This window comes from Giraffa tippelskirchi, chromosome 6, assembly GCF_054371585.1.
Source record: "Giraffa tippelskirchi isolate mGirTip1 chromosome 6, T2T-mGirTip1v1.2.pri, whole genome shotgun sequence".
Lineage (NCBI taxonomy): Eukaryota > Metazoa > Chordata > Mammalia > Artiodactyla > Giraffidae > Giraffa > Giraffa tippelskirchi.
The window spans coordinates 117,317,734-117,333,764 of NC_137280.1; the positions used below are offsets into that span (position 1 = coordinate 117,317,734).

At 54.5% G+C, this 16,031-nt stretch overlaps 1 protein-coding gene and 1 long non-coding RNA gene across 51 annotated transcripts in view; both read right to left on the bottom strand.

Moving 5' to 3' along the window:
- The window catches only part of TCF3 (transcription factor 3), a 32,833-nt gene extending 17,037 nt beyond the window's left edge, over positions 1-15,796 (bottom strand). For 42 of the 50 annotated variants that reach the window (XR_014057200.1, XR_014057199.1, XR_014057204.1 and 39 more), the window contains exons 1-3: positions 15,568-15,796; positions 13,589-13,712; positions 10,379-10,451 (exon numbers count right to left, since the gene is read on the bottom strand). Coding sequence is in view for 32 of the 50 variants with exons in the window: in XM_081502679.1 (XP_081358805.1) it covers positions 10,379-10,451; positions 13,589-13,660 (145 nt within the window). In the remaining 18 variants the exon portion in view is untranslated. Of the gene's footprint in view, positions 1-10,378; positions 10,474-13,555; positions 13,713-15,567 lie in introns of all 50 variants that reach the window. The other 8 variants (XR_014057206.1, XR_014057207.1, XM_081502682.1 and 5 more) reach the window with 2 other exon arrangements.
- LOC145510688 (uncharacterized) lies at positions 5,234-8,966 on the bottom strand. Its single transcript, XR_014057213.1, has 2 exons — positions 8,890-8,966; positions 5,234-7,699 (listed from the first exon to the last, which is right to left on the bottom strand). It is a non-coding gene; the product is annotated as an uncharacterized LOC145510688 (long non-coding RNA).
- Positions 15,797-16,031: the final 235 nt, after the last annotated feature.

The window sequence follows — 16,031 nt, forward strand, 5'->3', positions numbered from 1 at the left end:
GCAGTTGGTGGTGGGGGATGACCTCGGGCATAGAGCTAGCATTTGAGCCCCAGTTTCCCTCCACACCCACTTACCTTTCGTCCCCTTGCCCTCTGGCACAGCCCCTCTCCTAGATGAACTCATTCTGCCCTGGATCCCCCACTCCTGTGAGCATTCGCAACAGGCCCCAGGAACTTCGAGCGAGAGCAGGAGGCCAGGTCCAAGGCCACATCCAAGCCTCCCTGCACCCCAAGGCCTGGCAGGGCTGAGGGGCGCTCCTGGGGCCTGACACCCAGGGACCCCGCCAACACAGGCCCCACAAGATTCAGGCAGAGGCAACCAGGCCCTGCTCTTCCCTTTCAGGTAAAAATCTCCTCTCCCAGCCCCAGCCTCTCCCCTCCTAGAAACGACAAAAATAGGGATGACCCCTCCCCCACTACTCCCATTAAGTTATTCCCCCACCACTGGTTAATTACACATTTTAATAACCCATCATGAATATTCATAACCCATCCCTTGTTCATGTTCCAATTAATATGTACTAATAGAATAAGACTTCACAGTCTAAGTGTATTTTTTTTTAAACAATCACGTTCTTTTTTTAAAATAAAGAGGGAGATGAAGTGGTGGTGGGGCCGCACCCAGAAAAGTCACCTCTCTGCTCAGCCCTGGCCCACCACCCCGGGAAGAGGCGAGAGATGGATGGAGCAGAAGCCTGGGGGGTTAGGTGCGGCACAGAGGGACTTGGCCAGCCCGCACCCCAGCTAGCTGCCCCCTTGGCCAGGTGACATGGGGGGAGGGCTCCTCTGAGGGGCCTCGATACCAGATGATTCCTCCACAGCAAGTCTGCCGACTGGGACCTTGGACCAAGTCCAGCCTTTGCCTCCTTTTGTCAGAAAAGCTTTATTAGTACAAGGTCATGGGCATTTGTTCCCGCACTGTCTACAACGGTGTTTGCCATTGTAGATTAGTTGCACATACTGTCTAGCTCAGCCAGGGTGTGCCCCCTGGGTCAAGCCACCACCCTGCACCAGTGTCCCCCCAGGTTCCCTGCCCACACACCACCCGGGGCAGGCTGGCTCTCCTCCCTCCCTCCAGCCTCTCCCAGGGTTCCCTACTGCCCTCAGGGTAGAGACCAGACTCCTCCCTGACTGCAGTTCTCTCCCAGCTCACTTCTAGCTGACCCCCAACAGGTGAGCAGATCTCGACCCCACCCAAGGTCTGCCCGGGTGGTCCCCACACCGGCCCCCTCTGTCCCCAGTGATGCCTGCACAGGGCTAGCCCCCAAACAACCTTCACAGACACCTGTGGCCCCCTTCATTGATCCGATAGCTACTGAACCCATCAAAACGTCATCTGCCGTGCCATCCTCTTGCGGTCACATGCGGCAACTACTTGCCTGCAATGCGGCCTCCAGGACTGAAGAAGAGCTCCCACCACCACTAGGGGCTAATTAATACACACTCAGATGGACATAAGTGGCTAGCAACTGCTGCACTGGACATGTGAACCACCCAAATAAAAACTAAATAATAACGATATAAACCACCACACACACCACGATCACACCTGATAAAAAATTAACAGCACATAAAGGGCTCCCGCACTGCCCCCAAGCAAGCAGATTTGAGGCTAAAGAGAAAGTCAGTGGGGGTATCACCCCACCACTTCCAAACCAAGGCTTCACTCCAACCCAGCCTCTCATGAACCCCTGGAGAGGAAACCCCTAACCTCAGGGGCTTCCCCAGTGGAAGGAGCTGGCCCTCAGGTGGAGGAGGGGGTCCCACAAACAGATGGTAATGCAGAGAAACGGGGTCCCTCAGGTGCAGAAGTTGCCCCTCCCCTCCTATGAATTTCGGATTCATGACAAAGTGACAGCAGAAAGACCCCTTCTGTTTCAGTCTCACGGGCTGGGTGGGAGGGTCTCAACTCCATCCCACCACCAAACCTAAGCTCAGAATCCCAGTCAGGAATTCCCTGCAAAAACAGGCATAGAGGAAAACAAAACCAGAACATGGAAGACAGCCATGTTCACGGATTTAGGATTGATCCCAGGAAACAGAAGGGTATCTAAGACCACCACAGCCGCACGTGTGCTCCCAAGGAAACTGCAGAGCTTGTGGGTTCCCTGGAATGGATGGAAGATAAGGGTTCTGGGAGAGAGGAAACAGGAGAAACTTAATAATTTTGTAGCAAATTCGCAAAAGCAGCATCAGTGGCGGGGAGGCGGAAGTGACAATGCAGAAGAGGTGATCAAACCCAAGGGCAGGCTCTGGAGATGCCCCCAAACACCAGGGAAGGGGGCATTCTGAGACCCCAGGTGTCCAGGGAGAACAAGGGAAAAAACACTCAAACTCAAAAACACCAAGTCAAAAACAACCTAGGTGCTCAAAGGGAAAAGTGAGGAGCTGGAGGAATGGGCACACCTCTTGGACACCATGCGCTCACGCCCCCACGCAATAACACAATCCACAGGACTGAAGCTCAGGGAGGTATATAGTGGCCTCTCTGGGGAGTACCAGCCCCAATCCCATCCCCAACCCACTGCTGCTCACAGGAGGCAGGTGCCCAGGTGCCGCTCAACAGAAAAGCAGGAGCAAGGTGACGTCAGCTGCAGCCCATCCCTGTAGAACATTCAGAAGGAAGTGCTCCAGGTAGGAGAGTAATCCCAATACGGGCCACCCCAGTCAGGAGGATGTGATGAGCAGGCACCTTTGACCCACATGTTAAACAGAATTTAAGAAACTATCCCACTAAGAGTGGGCAGCAGAGTGCACAGGTGCTGCACTGCCCAGGGGACTCCCCGTAGTTTCTCCCAAGGAACTGTTGAGCAGCTGCCATCATCCTCACTTCAAAGATGAGGAGACTGAGGTCTCCTAAGTGGCAGAATTAATATAACAAGGACACGTGTTTCCCAGCTGGATACAAATACACAGGACAGGACTTGAAGAGAAACGACGTTTTTAAAAAGTGGCAACGTATTCAAACTAAACAGGAGGACTGGGGAAGGTCACTTTCCCACAGGGCACGAAGATGTGATTTCACTTCTGGGAAGGAAACAGCCTGATCCGGGAGGCTTCATCAGGCTTGCTAACACCATCAGAACCCCCACCAGCAGAGTTGCAAACCAGCACAGGCTGCCAAACTCAACCCAAGTAAGTACACCAGACCTGGGTGCAAAGAGGAAAAACTACCATCAGTGTGTGAAAAGTGTGAGGGGGACACAGACTCGACTTTTCTGAAACCTGAAAAGCGCTCTGGAACAAGTGACTCGGAAAGACGATCAGATGCACGTAGACATACCAAGTAACGCTAGTGAAACAGAGGAGATGAAACATTTATACACAAGTCTGAATTCAAGGCACAAGCTCTCGCTGGAATGGAAGGTGGGTTTGTGCTGACAGTGGGCAGGACCCACAGAGAATATCCCACTGTCCTGTGTCCTTGACATTGGACAAATGAAAAGCCTGACTGTGATGAGCAGGAGACGAAGATCTCACAGCTCTGGGTCAAAGTGCCCCTCAAGGCCTCTGGAAGAATGACAGAGGGCCATTTCAGCAAAGCAGGAAGACCCTGCACCTCCCCAACAGTGGCAACAGCCCAAGCCGTAGTTACTCATTGCGTCAGTGACCCAGAAATGAGCCAATCGAGGAACAAACCCTCCACTCCCCAACCTGGAAAACTGGAAATCTCCGAAAGAACTTGACCAGAAGGGAAATTTTTTTTTTTTAATATTATCAAGAATCTATATTTAAAAAATCATGAAAATACACATTACTAAAACCAACGAGATATGGCCAAAGTGGTCCTCAGAGGGAAATTTATAACCCTCAAGAGAACAGAGGTAAACAAATGAGACTTCAATTCAAAAGTAAAAAGAAAAACTTAACAAAAAAAGAGGACTTAAAACAGAAGTAGTGGGGAATTCCCCGATGGTCTGGTTAGGACTCCAAGCTTTCATTGCCAAGGACCTGGGCTCGATCCCTGGTTGGGGAGCTAAGATCCCACAAGCGACGTGGCATGGCCAAAAAAGAAAGAAAGTGAGCAAGTAAAATAAAACAATACAGAAATAGTGCCGAGCAAAGCAGTCAACTGATAAACATCAATTCCACAATGAAGTAGACTCCTTGGATGAAAAGTCAATAAACAGATACAAGGAGACTTCCTTGGTGGTCCAGCGGTCAAGACTATGCTTTCCAATTTGGCAAGGCTCTGCCACCAAAGGGAAGGTGGGCTTAATCCCTGGTCAGGGAACTAAGACCCCATATGCTTCAGGGCAACTAGGCCCACGTGCTACAATTACTGAGCTCATGCACCTCAACTAGAGAGCCTATGTGCCACAACTACAGAGCCCACGTGCCACAACAAAAGATCCCATGTGCTGCAACTAAGACCTGTAATGCAGCCAAATAAATAAATATTAAAAAAAAAAAGCCTGAACCCCACATGACATGCAAAATGCAAACCTGAGGCTGGCAGATCTGGTCTGGCAGTTAAACAAGGATATGGACCAAACGCAAAATTCAGGGTGCTTCGGGGTAAGAAAAGCCATTAATTTCTGGACAGAGTCAGGACATGGGGAAGGAGGACAGCAGGGGCCATCCTGAGATGCCCAACACACCACAATGATCCCAATCACTCATGTGGATAGTTGTATGGGACCAGAAGGAAACGCCCGGAACATGATAAACACAGTCAGAGAGATCTATCTCGAATCAACAGCAACGATCAGGCCTGGTCCTGCTGACAACAGCCAAACAGCACAAAAGCATACGCCTGTGTGGTTCCAGAAACACTGGCTGATGGGAAAAGGCACATGGCATCCTCACCAGGATGGAGGAAGCTGGGTGCCTGCAGGTGGTTTACTTGGAAAACCAAGCCAAGGGAAGAACCTAATTAGGGGATATCAGGAGGCAACTAGGTAGAAAATATGATGGAAAAGATCCCCAAACAACAGTTGTTCAGTTGCAAGTCATGTTTGACTCTTTGTGACCCCATGAACTAAAGCACGCCAGGCTTCCCTGTCGTTCGCTATCTCTCAGAATTTGCTCAAACTCACATCCATTGAGTCAGTGATGCCATCCAACCATCTCATTCTCTGTCGTGCCCTTCTCCTCCTGCCCTCACTCTTTCCCAGCATCAGGGTCTTTTCCAGTAAGTCGGCTCTCCAATTACAGTATGGAAAGTCCTAAAACATCTAGAAACAACCCTCACTGCAGAAGTATGTGACCAAATTAAGAAAACACGAAAACTATAAAGTGATTAAGTGCCTTATAATTTCAGTTTTCAAAGTTTATCTTAAAAACTTAATATTAAGGGTTAAAACTTAAGGGAGAAGACACCAGGTTCTTACAATGTAAAAATGTAACACCATAAAGACAAACAGTTCTTCCTAAACTTATCTATGAATTTAACATAAAATCAAAATCCTGACAGGTTTTTTTTTTTTTTTAAGGGATGTGGGATGGGAGGAGACATAATTATTCTAAAGATCAAGGAAAAGAATCAGTATATCTCAAAATATGTGGGTGGGGGACCTGGAAAACAAAAATTGAGGTAAGACTATAAAAAATAATGCAGAGCTATAGTAACTAACACTGGGTAGTACTGAAGTAGTAACAGGAAAGTAAAAATATAAGGCAAAAATTCATGGCTAAAAGGCAACTTAGGAAATGCTCTGAGGCATATGGAACCACCACAAAAGATTTTCTTGAATTTATTCTGTTCTAGAACTTCCTAAATTAAATGCTTACTCCACTTCTTTCCATTGTATCCAAAGACTGTCAAAGACCATGATTCCTCTGCAAGTACAGCTTTGGCTGCACCTGTTTCTGTGTGTTTACATTATTGCTGATTTCTGTCTAGCCTGGCTGTGTTTTCCTTTCCTCTTTAACTCAAGAGGCAGACAAAAAGGAATTTTATTATTTCCAAGTAGTTAGGCCTTTTATTTATTTCTGCATTTTCTGGTCTTTCATTTCTAGTTTTACTGCACTGTTCTCAAGGAATATGAGAAATTTTATTTTGGTCACTTTTTTTTACATCCTTTTATTATGCTTGGTATGTGATCAATTTTTATAAAAGGAGTATGATCCCTATTTATAGGGCATGGCCTTTGAAGGATAAGTGCTTCTAACTGAAGGTGCCTTTCAGGCCTCATTCCAGGCTTTTCATCAGTATCTCTGGGTCCAAGGCCCAAGAATGTGTGTTCTGAGCAGTCCCACAGGTTAGCAGGATGTGTGCCATTGGCCAGGAACCGCTCTGTAAGTTCAATCTTGATCACTTTATCATTGAGGTTCTCTACCATCCCACTTATTTTTCACTTCTTTGCTCTCACAAAAGCTGTAAAGGCATCTTTTTCTGCCCTCCGGCGTCTTTTCCTATATATTCCTCAACTTGATGGAATGAGGAACAGGCACATTCATGACCATCACATCTGCCCTGCAGAATGGACTGCCATCTAATTCTTAAAAATTTCTCAGAAATGGCACCAAGGCTAGAACAAATGGAAAGACTTGACAACATAAAAATGAAACCTGTAAACCACTGAGAGGAATTGAAAATCTACATCATCAACAACAGTTATAAATGAAAACTTATGACAAAGGCTGCAACATAGATCACAAAAGACTAATATCCTTCCTATATAAAAAGCTCTTGCAAATCAGTAAGACCAGTATAGGTAGGGCAGGGGCACAGGACACTACAAAGAGAATACAGCATTGGGTGGTTAGCTGGGATGGTTACTAAACTCTCGAAGTTTCAGCTTCATCCTAAGTATAATGGGGGAGATGACTGCACCTGTCTCACCACCCCGGGAGGACTGAGGACTCAGAATGAATGATCCAGGATTGGTTCCTGGAGTACAGTGCTCGAGAAATGCTGATATAAGTTGTTGATAAGTGTTACTACTGCTGTTGTTTAAAAGTTCATCAGGCAGCCGTACAAATAAACAAACTGTTGATCCAACAACTTGGATAGGTCTCCAAGGAAGTGTGCTCAGTGGATAAAGCTGACCCCAGAAGGCTCTGTGCTGTGTGGTTCCATGTACGTAACATCCTCAACACAGCAAAGTTGGGAAGATGGAGAAGAGGAAATCAAGGGTTGCCAGGGTGAGGTGGGGGGGTGGTGAGTGGCCACAGGTGGGAGGTCGTGGGGCGATGGAACAGTCTTGAAGAGACCATGGTGGTGGCTTCATGGTGCTACACGTGGGATACAACTGCATGGAGCTATACAGACACACAAATGGGTGCGCACAGGACTCATGAATAAACTAAAATACTGAATAAACTCTGTGGCTTGTACCACAGTCAGTCTCCTGATTCCATGTCATATGAGAGAAGGCTGGGAAGGGGTAGGCTGGGGAGGGGCTTGGGACTGCTCTGCACATTTCTTTGCAACTTCCTGTGAATATATTGTGATTTCAAAATAAAAAGCTGACTAAATCCAAGAAAAAAGGGAGGAGGGCTCAAGACAGTGATCAGAAATTCATCAAAAAGTAACCCATTTGACCAATATTTTTGGAAAGATAATCACTCATTAACGAGTTAACAGGCGCTGAAGAGGCGGATTTGGAAGAGGTGGGGAAGAGCGGACCCTGGGATGCCAGAGGGACATCCTCAGCATGGACACAGGTCCACGGCCAGTGGTTCTTGTCTGGAGCTCAGGCTGAGGCTGTAACCACACATCCATGCTGACCCAGGGTGGACGCCGCCTCGCCCGCCTGCAAGGTTTGTACCAAAAACGTGTAACGAATGTTTAGAAACACACAAACCAGGAGAGCTGCAGAGATATGACAACAGAGAAGCCCTTCCCCTGGCGTCAGCCAGCGCCTCCAGACGTTTCTGGGTAGGGGGCCCTTGACCCTATAGTTTTTGGCAGAGGAGGTGCTGCCACTGAGACAGCTGTGCCTCGGGGTTTCCCAAAAGGGAGGGGGTGGAAAAACTATTCTCATTCTACAGCCTTCTGATCTAACACAAGCAAGCCTCCGCCTCAGGTTAGTGTGTCTTCAACGCCTCCGACAGAGTCTCTAGACAGAGATGGCACAGACTGGCAGGGCAGCTGCTCAGCCCACACACCCAGAGACCCCCTCGCTGGAGACCCCTCCCCATGGCCCGGGCAGCTGCTCTTCTGGTGCAAAGTGCTTTTTTGGAGCAGGTCTAGGAAAATGCAAGTGGACTTGAAGGAATTCTAAGCAGACACTGAGCCAGGATGTACAGAGCAGGAAGGGAGGACTTGGCTGGCAGGACCCCCTGGAGCTCTCATCCCCTTAAGGTGACCCTGCCTGTCTGGAGGGCGGTGACCCAGGCTCAGAAAGCAGGGGGCTTCCCCAAGCCCTGTCCTGCAGTTGGACCACCAACACTCATCCCTGGCCTCTTCCTGGGGTCTCCAGCTCCACCAGGAAAGGAGCAGGGGAGAGCCCCCAAAGGGGCCAGTCTCTGTTTCTGGGGCTCTCGTGTCTGGAGCAGGACCCCCTTCACTGTGAGCTCAAGGCAGACATGGAGACAGCCCCATGCCTCAGATCTTAAAGCACTTTCACGCCCAAGGACTCATCAAATCAGCTGACAAGGAGACTCGTTTTATAGATGAGGAAACTGAGGCATGCAGGCACGTCACCTGAGTCAGGTGACACAGCCTGCCCTGTGTCTGACAGGATAGCAAGGGGGCCCCTGAGCTCAGGTCTTAGGGCTCCTGGCCCTGTGCCCCCTCCCTCACTCAAGGCAGCACTAATGGCTTGAAACGAACTGGGGACCTCTGGGGCTGGTCCAGCCACACCACACCCTCGTGGGCAAGAAAGTTTAGCCCTGACATGCAAGGGGTCAAGACCAGACCCTTCCCAACCAACATGGTCAGGTGGGGCTGTAAGTGAAATGGGCCTGCAGGAACCAAGGAAAATCAACCTGAAAAACTCACAGGGGGCCCCCCAGGCTGGGCCAGGTGTGGGGTGTCTTGGAGGACTTTCCTTGGGGGCTCCTGGCCCCAAGTGAACCCTGGAAAAGGGAAGAGGGTCAGGAAGAGGCCTGAGGGAAGGTGAGGGAGCCACCTCATCTTCCTGAGGAGGAAGGACAGCACCACCTCCTCCAGGAAGCCTCCCAGGGCCTGGCCTTCTGCTTGAAGCAGGAAAGCAGCAGCACCCCCAGCTCCTGAGGGTTGTTTGGGGGGCAGGGTGGCCGGTGGGGATTTCCACACTTCAGGAGGACGCCAGCCAGCCCTGAGGCCACTTCCTCCGGCGGACAGGAAGGCCAGTACCGGGCAGCAGCAGACAACACCACCCCCACTTTAGGGGGTGGGGGTGAGTGAGTACAAACCACCCTTGAAACCCCCTCCACCTCCAGCCAGCTCCCCCCAGCCACCCCGATGGAATCTGGAGAAGACAGAAACTTCTATCGTGACCCCAGAGACATGAAAGGACACAGCCTCCATCCCAGAGCCCCAGAAAGAGACTGAAGTCCACACAGAGCGCCAGCCTTCCCAAGGGGACGACCCCCAGCCCTCCTCCCCAACATGCACTGAGCTCGTCTCCCTAGCCCTCCAGGGCTCCCACCTTCCTGAGGGAAAAGCCTGAGTCCTCCCCTGAGCCCACCAGGCCCTGCACGACTTGCCCACCCTTCCTCCATCTACTCCTCTAGCACCCCAGGAACTGTCCTGCCCCAAGGGCTCGGCATCCACAAGCCTCAGTTCAGACATCTCCGTGGAGATGGCCCTGCTGCCCGGCTGTGGGGGAACTTCCCCCCAGCACTCTGCTGCCTAACCCCTGCTGTAAGCTCCTTGCAGCCTGTCTGCCCTCCTTGTCCGTCCCCTGTACTCAGTGCCACAGGGGTGACCAGCTCATCCAAGAGTGCCAAGGACAATCCCGTGTGAACACTCAAACCCCCAGATCTAGAGCACACCAGGCCAGTCGCTCACCCCAGAGCCTGGTCTCGTATACAGAAAGTGCCAAATACACACTTGACCAAGAACAACCAGGAGCTGGGCAGGATGTGGACAGCTGGGGTTCCACACCACACCCCTTCTGGCCTCAGGTTCCCCCCTGGGGACCTTGGACTGGACACCTTGGAGGCCCAAGTACCCACCTCAGCATGGACAGCAACTCTGCGCTAACCACTGGACTCCCTCCCCTAGCCCCATGGCAGGTCACAAGACCATGACAATGGCTGGTTCTCCAGCTTCCCTCAGGCTGTCGCCCCATCCCAAGCCTACCTGGGAGCCTGGAAACAATGCCTCAGGCCTCTCATCCCCACACCACATGGTGGGCCTGAGCACTGCCCCCAAACACCTCCTCCCTTGGTGCCAGGCCCACCAGCCCTAACCCACAGTGGCGGTCCCAGGCTGCCTGGCCCACCCTCCAAGTAGCGATCTCCTCCCTCAAACACAAAGCCAGGAGGCAGTGGGGTCCTCCTACCTGAGCTTCCGAACTGGGTCCCGGCCAGGGAGGTGGGCCGGCTCTTCCCGTTGGCCACAGGCAGCGGGAACATCTGCAGGGAAGGAGGGAGAAGGCTAAGTGGGTACCACAGCTCTGCCAGGGTCCTGTCCCACTGGGACCCCCACCCCCAGGGAGCACCTCCCAGATCACGGTTACCAGTGGGATTTGAAAACTTCTGTTTACCGCTTTCCAGAGATGAATTAACCTATGGAGCACTTGATATAATCCCTACCCTTAGAAAGGATACACTTTTAAGTTCCAGCTTTAAATAAATGAAATCATTTATATCTCAGGTGGATCCCCAGGCATTGGTATTCCAGCCTCCAACCCTGGCCTTCCCTGACCAGCGTGGCTCCCACCTCTCCTTGTGTCCCTGACCCCGCGAGTGGCAGGGTGAGAGAAGGACAACCAGGTTCCACCACAGGGACAGGGAGCCCCACATGCTGGGCCCTGCTCCGAGGCTGTACCCCTCCCTGCCAGTGACTGGGCAGTTCTCCCGAGGGTGGGGGCACTCAGTGTGGGAACATCACCCCCCAACCCCCACCAGCCTCCCCACTAGCTCACCCAAACCCACGGTGTTAAGTCCCTCAAGATTAAACAGCTTAGCAGCATTAACTGGGAAAACCCAACATCAACAAACCCTTGTGCCATAGAAAAAACAAAACACAGTCCTGCCTTGCCCCAAGGGTCTGAGTTCAGAGGTTCTTTTTGGGCCCCAAGTGACTCAGACTGACCTGAATCAGGGCTTAGGACCTAATCGGGGAGCGGCTGATGGCCCCCCAAACCCTCCCTGGCCAACCAGGAGGTGAGGGTGTGGGGTCTGTGGGTGTGACTGTTGGGGGTAGCATCACGAGCCTGGGGAGGAACCAAGAAGGGGGTTTCTGGTTGCACACCCCATTCTACAGAAGGGGAAACTGAGGCCACAGGCTAAGCTGGCAAGGTGAGTGCAGAGGCTCATGGCAGGTGAGCACCCAGGCTGGGTGTGGGTTCTTTAGAGTTTCTGTCCCCTCTGGGGGCGGTGCGGTGCTCACTGGACCCAGGGCCCTGTCCTCAAGGTGGGCCCCCTTCCCGCTGGGGACCCTAGGCCTGCGCTGGGGGAGGGGCAAGCCTGAGGGTCATCAGTCAAGCCCCCTGGGAGGAGCAGAGGCTCAATTTCGTTTCTGTTTCATCCTCCAGGGTGCTGGGGGCTGCTGACGTGGCACTTGCCACAGGGGGCACTGGGCCGTGTCCTGTAGGCGCTTCAAGTCTTGTGATCAGCCCAGACAGGCCCTCACACCGCTCAGAGCCTCAGTGTTTCCTTCTGTGAAACGGGACTCAGGGCTCAGGACGCGTGGGCTGTTGTGAAACCCAAGCGCACGTGGGCATGCACAGGGCTCAGAGAGGTACAGTCAGACCACCGTGCCAGCACCTGCCCACAGCACCCTCCCTGGCCCCCAGTCGTTCCAGGCCATTATCAGGCTGGGGACCACCTCAGGCCCACCTAGGGGACAGCGCTCAGAGCCCACATGAGCTCAGGATCACCCATCTAACAGGAAGCCCTGGACCAGGAGGACATGGATCTTAACAGCTGGGGGCAGCTTTCTTCTCTGATGTTTAAGTGACAGTTACCTCATTTCCTTCACATGGACCTGCTCCAAAGATACGCTTCCCTTTGAAATCTTTTGTCTTAGTCAAAATCAGGTTGTTTTAAGAAAACAAATTAAGTCAACTTCTATGGGGCAGGTCGGAGGCAGAGCTGTGAGCCGCAACCAGGGCTGTCTCTGGGCCTCTCTCCCCGTGATGACAAGGAGGGTGAAAAAGATCCAGTTCTGGGTTTCCCCGGAGGATAGTCACTGGGCACCTTTCCCACTCCACCTCAGTCTCCTTATCCATAAAGTGGGTTGCTGGCTCTGAGCTGGTGGAAGAGGAGGCAGTCTGGACCCTCCAGACAGAAAGGGGAGGTGGGCAAGTGATTGGGGCTGTGGGGTGGCACGGGGAAGGGGCCACCCCCTCCCCTGACCCCTAAGCTGGTCTGTTCCAGCCCAATAGTCTGTGACTTGTCAGTTTAACAAAAAAACAACTAAGTAGCACCCCTGGTTACTCACCCGGGGAGGAAAAAATAAAACGGGGCTTAAAAATACCAGCCTGGCCCTTCCGGAGCCGCGGCCGCTCTGTCCCGGGGGCTGTTTTTCCGCAGGGTAGCTTCAGCTTGGGGACTTTTGTTTTTGACAGACCTCAGTGGCCTAGGCCTTGTACCGGCAGATGATCAAATTCAGACCGAAAGAATCAAACCAAAATGGTGCTCGGGGGGGCAGGGAGAGAGGCAGGATTTAGGAAGTCCACATACAGCCCCCAGGTTTACTTCTGTCACAGGCAGCCCACCTCACAGATGGGCAAACCAAGGCCCCCACTACTCCAAGGGAAGCTCTAGCTTCCAGGCCCCACCCCCGGGCCTGTCTGAGCTATGTGACCTCTGGAAGCCAGCACCCTCTCTGAACCTCCATCCACCTGGCCAGGGAACAGGCTGTGGCTGGTGGAGCACACTGCCTGGGAAGTGTAGGAACATCCTCTGCCACACCCCACACTCCCATCCCCCCAGATTCCTGTACATTGCTCTCAAGGTCTCCGGTCACTTGTGGCCCCAGCTCCTGGCGACACTGCGCACTGGCTCTCATGTGAGTAAATAAATGAACAATTATATGTCCACTGTGTGTGTCCTCTCTCCACTCACAGAAAGCCCCCACACGGGGCACTGAAGCATTGGGCACTCCCATTTTTTGCACCGACAGTGCTATGAATAACCCTGATCACACCATCCTATAGGTCAGAAGCAAGATCACTGTCAAGATCACTGCATGCCCAAAGCAAGCTGGGGTCTCAGGGCCAAGCCTCAGCAAGGAGGAACTGAAGGCCCTGGGCAGCCCCACCCTTACTCTGGGCCTTAGTTTCCCCATCTGTAAAGGAGTGGGCTGGACCCACTCTGTGGCAAGGCATACACTTGGGTGACAGGTGCCCTGAAGCTGCACCCTGCTGTAGGGGTTTCAACCCATCCATTGGCAGCTCCCCAAATACCCCCGGCCCCACCTGGGGTCCTTTGACCCAAACAAGTTTGAGGTCTAGATACTGGGGGTGTTTCTGACAAAGGATTCTTCCTGTGGTCCTGGGGCCGTGGAGAGCTGGGCAGAGAGAAGGGTGGGTAGGGTCGCTCACCATGCTAAAGTCCAGGAGGTCACTGAGCTCCTTGTCTGTGCCTACAGGCGCCATCCTTTGCGACTGGTTCATCCTCCAGCTGCAACGAGGGGCCGGGGTCAGCTCCTTAGGCCTAGAGACAGCCCTACATGGTGGCCACCATGGGTGCAGGCAGAGGGGAGGAGGAAGGAGAGAAGAGGCATGAGTGAGGACAGCCAAGGTGGACAGATGGGGAGGCTGTTTAAGAGCGCCTCTAAATGCTCCCAGAGTCTGGGTCCTTCGCAGCCAGGATTCCGGGATTGGGGCCCCTAGAGACCCCTCCCCAGGGCCATGGGGGAGTTTGAACAACGGGGTTCGGGCAGCACAGAGCAGATCCCCTGAACTCTCTCAGCTACCACCAAGGAATCAAGTTGCAAATGTTACACTGGATGCGGGGCGGAGTGGTCCCTTCCCAGATCGGTTAGAACCCGCCCCTTTCCCCACCACCTCTCCTATTTCCTCCCACCCGCACGCTTCCCACCAGCCCCGGCCCCGGCCCCGGCCCCGGCCCCGGCCCCGCCCCCGCGAAGAGGGAGGGGCGACCCGGCCCCGCCCCAAGGGAAACTTTGTGACCCCCCCCACCAACAGCTGTCAGAGCACGTTGAAGGCCTGGTCACCCCCAAATTCAAACCAAAATAAATCCACAAGTAAGACTGCGAAGCCCCCTTCCTGTTCCACGACTACACTGGCGGGGGGGGGTGCCCTGCGCAGGGACCGACCCACAAAGCTTCCCACCACGAAAAACAACCTAACTCTTAAAAGAGAAACACCACCCTAAGTTGTTTTATTGTCACAATATATCCGGCAATTATTTTTAAGCAACTTTGAAAATATCTCTTGCCCTGGGGGAACGGAGTCCCAAGACCCGAGTCTCCACCCCCCCCCCAAGGTCCCTAGGGGCTCCATTCTAAAATGAGGGGGAATCCACCTGCCAGGCACCATCCCACACCCAGAAGAGAGAGGAGAGCAGGTCCCCGTCGTACAGTCAGGCAGCAAAGCCCCTCCAGAGTCTCCTCCCGGGCCCACAGGTTGGGGCGGGGGCGGCAGCAGAAACCGTGGGGGCCACGAGGGAAGCTAGGGTTTCGAGGTCGAGGGAGACCCGACTTCAGAAGCGGAGAAACCCCTGCTTTGTTTGCCAACTGGAGACGGGTGTGAAACGGATGCCCCGGCGCACCCCCTCCTCCGCGAAGCTTTTTCTTTTTTGGAGGGCGTGTGAAACTGACTTTTTTTTTGAGGAGTACGAAACCGCACTTCTTCGTGGGGTGGCTGAAACCGATTTTAAAGCAGACCTGAGGGGGGGCTGAAACATGCTTCTCTGGGGGAGCTGAGATACTTCTAGGGTGTCACGAGTACTTTTGCGGGCTCGAAGCCACTTTGGGAGGAAAGGGGCAGGACCGTAGTCCTCGAGGGGGGGACCCGGGAAACCAATCCGCACCCCATCCCCCGCAGCCGGTGCGGGCGGCGCTGCGCGGCCCGGGAGCCTTTGAAGCTCGGGGCGCACCCGCCGCCCGCGCCCGCGGAGCGCATAGCAGATGTGTCCCCCGGCCCGGCCCCGGCCCGAGCCCGCAGGCGCGCGGCGCACCTTCCCCGCAGACAAAAGGACGCTCCCTCTCCCTCGCTCGCTCCCCTCCAAGCTCCGCCGCCGGCCGGGCCCCCGGGGAAGGGGGCGCCCGCGGCCCCCGCGCCGCTGCCCCGCCGCAAAGTTGGGCGGCTCCGCGTCACCCCCGCCCAGCTCCGCAAACTTTCCCGAAGTGCCGGTCGGCGGGGGCGCGCGGGCCCGAGCGCGCTCTCCACGTCGTCTGCCCCCTCCGGCGCGCAAAGTTGGAGAACAATGACTCCGGCCGCGCCGCCCCCAGCCCAGCCCGCCCCCGCCCGGCGTCCCCGGGTCCTGGCGTTCCGGCGCCGCGCGAAGAGGCCCGGTCCGCTGGGCACCGAACGGCAAAGAGTCCCAGCGCGCTCACCTGCTCGGTGCGGCCCGGCCCGCAACGCGCGGGGGGCGGTGGCATGAAGGGCCCCCCCGGACAAAGAGGCGTCGCGGCCCCGAGGGGAGCGCGTGGGCGGCGGCGCGTGGCCCGGCTCCCCGCGTGCCCGCCCCACGGGCCCTGCGCGGCCCTGGAGTTGGCGGAGGCGGCGTGCGAGGAGCCCGCGGTGCCCGCCTGCCGCGTCGCTGGGCTCGGTCCGGCCCGCTACGCCCGCGGCCGCTGCCTCATCTTCCTGCGGCGGGAGACATGTTCCGCCCCCTGCCCCGCGCCCCGCCCCGCCCCCGACAGGCTCCGCCCCTAGAGCCCCGCCCCGTCACTTCTCGCGGATTCCTCCGCCACCGCCAGCTCGCCTGGCCACCGCCGCCCGTCAATACGCGCACGCTAGACGCGGCTGCGGACCCGCGGAGCCCGGCGCCTGGAACGGGAGCGCCAGGGATCTGTCT